Source organism: Miscanthus floridulus, chromosome 10, assembly GCF_019320115.1.
Source record: "Miscanthus floridulus cultivar M001 chromosome 10, ASM1932011v1, whole genome shotgun sequence".
NCBI classification, from domain to species: Eukaryota; Viridiplantae; Streptophyta; class Magnoliopsida; order Poales; family Poaceae; genus Miscanthus; species Miscanthus floridulus.
In genome coordinates, this window is record NC_089589.1 from 130,452,097 (window position 1) to 130,460,828 (window position 8,732).

The 8,732-nt window shown below is 39.9% G+C and overlaps 1 protein-coding gene across 1 annotated transcript; it reads left to right on the forward strand.

Annotated features, from left to right (window-relative positions):
- Positions 1-928: 928 nt before the first annotated feature.
- Positions 929-2,088, forward strand: LOC136489630 (putative disease resistance protein RGA3). The gene is made up of 2 exons (XM_066486210.1): positions 929-1,951; positions 2,044-2,088. Exons 1-2 carry the CDS (start codon positions 929-931, stop codon positions 2,086-2,088), a joined length of 1,068 nt encoding a protein of 355 aa, XP_066342307.1.
- Positions 2,089-8,732: the final 6,644 nt, after the last annotated feature.

Here is an 8,732-nt window from a genome sequence, read left to right on the forward strand (position 1 = left end):
CCAGAGATTGGCGTGATGCGTCCTGCTCGACCAGACCACAACCGTCTAAAACCGCCCTACCTGCAACTCCAAGGTGGCCGGAATAATAGTTTTTCTTTTCTTTTGTGGCAAAGCAGAACAAAGCAGAACTAGCACAAGTTGAACAAACAAAGCGTAAATGGCATCGACAAATTGATAAAAAATCTGGCCGGCCGGTGTTCCCTTCCTCAACTCCATCGGCAAAATTAAGGAAAGAGAATACAATTAAGCATATATAGCTGCCTCCTTGGCGTGATCCGCGTTGTCCCGGCAGCCCGTCCAGCAGCCGTTTACATTGTGGCCTTGCCTACTGGCTACTGCTGGTTACTCATCCCCATCTGCCGATCTGCTGACACGCGCACTCCGGTGAGTCGTGTCTAGCTACTTGATTACGGCGTACTACTTTTCTATGATCGCAGGACTAGTTAATACAAGCTACATAAATTAGTTAAGCACATGGTTTACTAATCTGCAGTTGCTATCTTGTGGGTGATTTTTACTACTAGCTGGCTACCAGCAGCAGGTACGACCATGGTTTCCAATATCGGCCGAAATTTCCTGATATTTCCGATATATCCTCTTTATCCGTATGTGCCGATAAGAAAATAATCTTTTTCATACGAATTTTGTTTAAATTTATTTAAATTTACTTAAATTCAAATTAAATTTTATTTGAATTTGGTCCGATATTTCCGATATATCATGTTTATCATCTTTATCTGTGATCCCCGATAAATTTTAATTTCCGAAAATGAAAACCTTAGGTACGACACGCTTAATTCAGCCATGGCGGCTGTCCTGGATGCTTTCGCACCCTACGTCAAGAAACTAATGGCACGGCATGCTTAATTCAACCATGGCGGCTGTCCTGGATGCTTTCGCACCCTACGTCAAGAAACTAATCGCAGACATGGCGCAAGAAGAGGTGTCCATGATGTTGGGCGTCTCCGCTGAGATCACCAAGCTGGAGGACAACATGGAAGGCCTCAAAGCCTTCCTCACAGATGCTGAGAGGAAGTGCATCACTGACACAAGCGTCCAGAGATGGGCGACAAAGCTCAAGAATACCTTGTATGACGCCGCTGACATCCTAGACCTATGTCAACTCGAGGCGAACAAGAGGAGGGAGTCCAGAGGTGGCGGCAGCATGGAACAACAAATGGCGCCCGGCTGCTTCCAGCCGTTGCTCTTCTGCTTGCGGAATCCTGTGTTCGCACACAAGATAGGCAGCCGCATCAAGGAGCTGAACAAGCAGCTAGACAACATCTACAGGGAGGCCAACAAGTGCAAGTTCAATATGAACCTCGGTTCCAACCTAGATGCAAGGAATCTAACTGCTGAGTTATCCAGCTATAGGACAAGTTCACATGTCGACGAGTTAGCCATAGTTGGAGAACAGATAGAGAGGGATACAAGGGAGCTCGTTCAGGTGCTAACCACAAATGATGATAATAATCACAGCATCAAAGTTGTGTCTATCATTGGTGCAGGCGGCATGGGTAAGACCACCCTTGCCCAAAAGATCTTCAATGATGCAACCATCCAAGAGCACTTCAAAACAAACATATGGCTAAGCATCACCCAGCAATTCGATGTTGTTGAGCTACTGAGGACAGCAATCGAAAATGCTGGCGGAGACCATGGTGGGAAGCAAGACAAGAGCACGCTGACTGAGACCCTCATCAACACCATATCCATAGGCAGGTTTCTGCTTGTGATGGATGATGTGTGGAGTCATGAGGCTTGGAATCATGTGCTTAGTGTCCCAGTCAGGAATGCCAGCAAGAAACTACCTGGAAGCCGGGTCCTTGTCACTACAAGATCTGCACACCTACCCCAACAGATGCAATCCCCCCTGCGCCAACACCGTGTCAGGCCTCTAGAGAATGATGATGCTTGGTCTCAGCTCAAGAAACAGTTGCAGCCTGACCAGGTTAGTCATCTATCCATACTTTATACAACTAAGATATATACTTGATTTATAGAAAGCGTATGGATCATAGTTCCGTTAAATCTAAACATTAGTGCAAGGAGCACCAGCTTACGAGAGTAGAAAAAGGAGACCAGTAAAACATGATAGAAAGAGAAAAATAATAAAATATATGGGTAATAACAAAACTCTAGGTTCAAGTTAGCAATTACTCACTCCATCCAAAAATTTAGTGCATGGCTAGCTCTTTATGAAGTCTAGCTACTGGAAATGTGGTCATATTTAATATCAACAGAAAATATTAACTTCAATTATGACATCAATTTAGTATCATTAGATTTTGTTTATAAAGAATAAATAAGTATATTTAGAGCAAACCTATTTCACTTTATAAATGTTCACTATTACTGTAATGATATTTAGAGGCGGTCATTTTGCATTTACGGAGGCAGGCATGACATCAGCCTCCGGCCTATCATCATTCTTAATCAACCATTTCCGACGACGGGCAAACGACCGCCTTCATAAATCGATTAATGAATGGCCACATCTGTTAATACCATTTACGGAGATAGGATTTGGAGAATCAGTTCAGCACTAGCACCTCTCTACTACTACACCACACGCTTATTTGTGACTATATATAAGATGCTATCTTTTTATATCAACATTTCATAATCTTATATTGAATATTTTGAATACTAATTGAACTCAAATGGAAAATTTTTAACTATAAAGTTTAAATCTTGTCAAGCACTTCAACTTTGGTATAGGATATGTCTCCATGTGAGATTGTTTAAAAAATCAAAATTTTGAATCTCAAAATATGTGAAATTAAAACAAATATTTGAGACACTAAAAATTTTAAATAAAAAATTTATCAATGGAAAATATGTAGATCAGGTTAGCCCCCTCAATTTTGGTATTAACTATGTGAACATTTGAAATGACTTCAAATAAAAGACTTAGGAATTCTAAATTTTGAATTTCAAAATCTATAAATTTAGAACGCATATTTGGGACTCTAAATGACTTCAAATAAAAGACTTCAACTCAAAGTTGTAGATTGTATTGAGACTTACAACATTTGTATAGACCATGTCAACATCCATGATTGTTTGAAAATTTTAAATATAAAATTTCAGAATCTATAAACTTACAACAATATTTTAGGACCCTAAATAGTTTTAAATCAAAAACTTTTAAACTACTATTAAGTTGTAGATCACATTCAAGGCGACAATTTTGATATAAAGTTTATCTTTATACGAGTTCATATGCACAAGTTATGAATTATTTTTGCATGCAACTATTTATAGAGGCGGGCAACTTAAGACACCCGCATCTAAAAATTTATTTGTGGAGGCAGTCATCCTAAGCCGACTGCCTTAGTTAATCGATGCTTTTCGGAGGTTGTTGTCTTAGGACGTCCGTCTCCCTAAATGATTTTCGGAGACGCACATTTTCCTGGAGGCCACATGACCATTGATGGAGGTGGTCACTGGGTGTGCCCTCCTCTGTTAATCAAAGATCATGTTTCCTAAAATCATTTTACAATAGTGGATGGTAATTTTAACTATAATTTAGTGAAAGCTAAAATTGTTTCACTTAGAATAAAACCGCCCTCTTAGTTGGAAGTAGGGATTACTAGTAGTTAGAAACTTCCTTATGTGTCCCACAATAATGTTGAAAAGACATGTTGAAAAAGAGCTAAATACTAGAACTTTTTTCAAAGAAGCAGAAATATAAGGTCGACAATTTGGTAGCCTCTATAAAAATATTCACAGGATCTAGCTAGTATGTTTTGTAAAAGCATAACCACATTTCGTTATACAAACTAGTCTAGAGTAGCACCTTAAATCTGTATATGAACTACAGACCTCTGTGGTTATATAAAATAACCTAAGTAAGCGTAAATGTTGGTCTGGACTAGACGACACCTATATACTATTATAAACAATAATCTAAGTAGCACAAAAATTTACATCTAAATTATCTACATTTGCATCTAAAGTACTTAATATGTACATAACCTTCATTGTTTTACAAAAGAAGCATGCTGAATTCGTATTATTTGCAAGGAAATGTAATATAAGCAACCTCATCGTTGTTAGAAATAATTAAGATGCTTCAAATTACAAGTTTGGCAGGTAGTCAAAATTGATCAACTGAAAACTATTGGGATGGAAATTCTTGAAAATTGTGATGGCTTACCGCTTGCAATTAAAGTGATTGGAGGTCTCTTAGCACAAGATATCCAAGTGAGCATGAGTGGAAATCTATTGTCACACCCCAAATTTTTTGATTTTGAGTTGTACATAGAAAACACTAAATAAAATAAATAATTTCAATGAAGATATAAAATTTCCCAAGTTTAGTTTAAGGTAGTGCAAGTTTAGTTATAGAAAAAAAGAATTTTCAATGTTTTCCAAATTAATTTAATGGGTTTTGCTTGATGTGATGTTTGCTTGTTGTGTGACTTGGTGTAATGAGTGAGTAAAATTTTCAAAATGCATTTAGTAAGTCGTTTATCTGTCTCCGGCTCGTCTCTATCTTTTTCTATAATCAAATTCTTGCTTTCTCGATCCTAATATTTTCGTTCGGAATTTTCCAAGATCCTCTTCATCTGCTCTAAATCATTCCTTTGAGTTTCTCACTCATTAACCTATCTCTCAAAACTTTATGGGAATTTTTCAGCTTTTTCTAGAACTTGTTCCTACTTGTCTATGAGCATAATTTAATTTTTAGATGCTCCAAATTATCTTATCATGGGCTCCAAATACTTTATTTGGGTTCCTCATGTTTCATAATGTCTCTAGGCATTTTCCCCGAATTTTCAGAACTTTCGGAGTATTTTTCGCGGCTTAAATAATAATCCTATACTTTTTTGAAATTATTTTATCCATGAAATTAATTAATTCCGAAAATAATAAATCTCTCCTTTTTCCCAATGCTCAAAGCTCATTGCAATAATCCTAATAAATCCTAAAGGCACATGTCTTTTATTTACTAATGGGCTTTAATGTTTATTTAGACTCATTAGTGTAGGTGGATGGTGCAACGTCAATTAGCACCATATTGCTAGTTGATGTGGAGGTGGGGAGTTTTTCTCCCTATATATATATGTACCAACCCCTTGGGCAAAGCACATCAACGCTACCGTAAAGATAAGCCCCTAGTCTGTGAAATCTCTCGTGTAGTAAATTAGATTTTTCTCCTCCTCTTGTCGTCGCCGCTGCAGGCTGCCAAGCGAGCGTGGCCTCTATGCGCGAGCGTGGAGATTCTGCTCGAGCCGTCCGTGCTCAGCGCGTGCCGTCGTCATCTTCTCCTGGCCGCGCGAGTCAGCGCATTGCCCTACCGTGAAGCCGGCCCCACATCATCTCGGTCGAGCCGATCCTCCATGAAAGCCAGCCACGAAGGCTCAAGCAGGGCAGTAGTCGGCCATGGCCATGTGTGCAGTCCCAGGAAGAAACAACTCTTGGTAAATCTCACGAAATCCTTTTTTTCCTTCCTGTGATTCGCTAGTGCCGGCGACGTTGCCTGTTCCTCATCACCTCTCTTTGTACCTACACCTTACGTACGTTTTGCCGTGACCTGCAGGCGACAAGGCCGTAGCTCCTGAAGCATGTGTTGCTTGACTTCGTCCTTGCATCACTGCGGCTTCATGGTCCAGCTTGTGCCTGGCCGGCCAGACACAACTCTGTGTGGCCGCTCGGCTCCTGCTGTAGGCCACCGACGCCCGTACCCTACTGCTAGATGGTGATGCATCAATTGTCGGGTGCGCCACTTGCTTCGACGGAGAACTCGTAGACGTGGAGAGCTTCACTGAGACGAACCCTGAATTCCCGATGAGCCATGCTGCCGTCTCCTCCTGCTAAGCCTGCCATGGCTGTCGTCCCCTTGTTGTTGATGGTGAGCACCTGCACATTTGTGTTCTGTCTTGCCCACCTATTCTACGTGCTAGCAACGACGTTTGACGTGTTACGTGCTTGTGATTTGTAAATTGAATATTCATTTAACTAATAGTATACGACTCTTTTTCTAAATTAAAAGCAACATAGGTGTCACACTTCGTAGTTTATACACAAATGTTAATATAATTAATTACACTGGTAGAGAACAGAGCTTTACTCCCGGTGGGGAACCCCCTCTAGTCCCGGTTCCCCACCCGGGAGCAAGCATCCGGGACTAAAGGGGGTCCTTTAGTCTCGAGTCAGGAACCGGGACTAAAGGGGTACCTTTAGTTCCGGTGGGTAACACCAACCGGGACTAAAGGTGCCTCCTCACATGCCACGAGGACAGCACCCTTTAGTCCCGGTTGGTAATACCAACCGGGACTAAAGGTTATTTTTTTTCTTTTTTATTTTCTTGTTTTCTTTTCAAAATAGGTTTTCGAAGTCGTATTGTACGCTGCTAATAATACATTTATACGCGCGTATAGTATGTTTCGGTTCAAGCACAATAAACGTATTAAATGACACAATTCAAGCATAGAACTATATATATATATATATATGCATGCATGCATCATATATATTTACATGCATGCATGCATTTGTATATTTTACATTATATTATTTTATATGCATATATTACAAAAGATTGCATTACAGTTGTTGTGATATAACAAATTTTCTCTCATCCTCTAGCTTGGCTTCCATGGCATTGTTGGGTCGAAGTAGAACTTGCCCTTGGAATCGATGACCTGGTCATTAAAAATTCCGGCTATAGACTCTTGAATTGCTTTGAGCTGGTCTTGCCGTATGACCTTTTCCTCCAAGCATCGAGCCTACAGGTTTGAATTAAAGGAAAATAAATTAATATATGTACATACATACATACATATATATATATATATATATATATATATATAAACATAGTAACACAATCAATAATAATAATTAAATGAATATATAGTGTATTTTTAACGTACTTTGAGTCTCTCTGTAGGAGTTATTTGGGAGATATCCTTGATAAACTTGCAAACATAGTAACCACAGTAGTTGTTCCCCTGTTCTTGCCTCAGACACCACTTTACGAGAAAAAGATTTGTCATCCAATCTGGTGATCAGGTGAAAGCTATATGTTTAATTAATAAAGATGATGCGATTTAGGGGACTTACTTTCAAAGGGATTACATTCAGTGGCGCTTTGCATTTTTCCATGTGTTGCTTCTCAATAAATGTTTTCCAAACACTGCCCAATAAAAAATTTGCCACATCATCAGGTATAGTTAATCATCAATGCAAGTTTGTGTGTATATATAGTTGTTAGAGATACCGAAATTACCTCTGGATAATATCTATCATATCTTGATAGTCTTGTTGTGGTTTTCTCATCGAGTCATAGATTATCAAGTGACTTTTCACCAGATCGATGTCCATCAATATTCAGTGATTGTTGCATGTGTTTATAGGATATAACTCATAACACTCATTAATTAACTAGAATTAACATATGAGCCATTAAGGATGATCGACATTATTAACACTCACTTGAAGTTGTAGGGGAAGAGTATATCCTTCTTGTGGCGTTGGTTCACTAAGAAGTTCATGAGGTTACTCTCTGACTCAGACTTCCAATTAGGCTTTGGAATAACTGGGTCTTTGAATATTATATGGGGATCAACAAAACCAATTTCATTGCAGCCTTTCTTTCTGTGCTCTGTCATTATAAATCTGCATATATATAGTACTTGTTAGGATAATTTATATGCATATACACACATATGATGAGTTTAATAATAGATCGAAAGAATTATTACTTACAGGCAATAGCAGCTAATGATAACTTTGTCCAGAGAGGTCAGGTGGCATAGTTGATGAAATTCTGCAAAGTCAACATACATAACATCATCGCCACGTAACCAATGTTCGTCTCTAATTCTGACACCAATGTAGAAGTCTTCACCGGTAGATGCCTGCATATACCACTTATTTAGCAGGTACATTTGCGTCCCCAGATCACCTAAGGCTTGAGGGCTGTATAGACTCTGGCCTAGTACAAATTTTCCCTTCCAAATATCAACCTCCGCCGTACTCTCAATGTTTCCATCACCAAACATCTGGTAAAGGTCGAGACCAGTCTCTTCAATAAATTCACCAAGGTGATCCAAATCGACATCCGGAGGTATGTTTGCCTGATGCATTAATCCTAAATTCAAACCATATTCATTACCAACAACTAGCGGGGGGACTGATTGGTGCGATTGTTGTCCGAGTTGTGCAACTCTTTTCCATGCCCGCTTCTTTTTCTGTGCCGCCTCAATTGACTTGGTGAGAGTGCGGTCATAGTCCGTTAACGTTGCTTTGGACGGCTTACGAGATTCCCGCTGTTATTGCTGGTAAGAAGCCATCTTTTTTCTTAGAATATCTGGAGCTACGAAGAAGTACGGTTTCTCCTGGGTTTCTCCTTGCTTCTTGATCCTTTTTAAGTTTGTCATAGAATCTGGACATATCTTTTTTATATGCATCAGTTACTTCTTCCTTCTCTTCAGATATTATTTTGGGAATAGCCCTTGGTTTCATGGTGGCTTTCTTTGCCGGCGGGGGCTAGTTCTTCGTTTGCGGGGCTGGCCTCTTGCTAGTACTTGGCTTCTTGGTAGGCGGGGGCGGGGAAAGCGTTGGAGACCTCCTTGGAGGTGGTGGCAGCGGTGTTGGAGACCTCCTTGGAGGTGGCGGCTGCGGCGTTGGAGACCTCCTTGGAGATGGTGTGGATGCAGCCTCGCCTTCCAACACATTGTCATTGTACAGAGCACTATGATGATCTGGCGATTGAACAATAA

Excerpts from the sequence above, each read along its gene's own strand:
- LOC136489630 (XM_066486210.1), top strand. The coding sequence starts at position 929 with ATGGCGCAAGAAGAGGTGTCCATGATGTTGGGCGTCTCCGCTGAGATC. Across the intron at positions 1,952-2,043 it reads AACAGTTGCAGCCTGACCAG|TGCAAGGAGCACCAGCTTAC; the intron begins GTTAGTCATCTA and ends TCTAAACATTAG.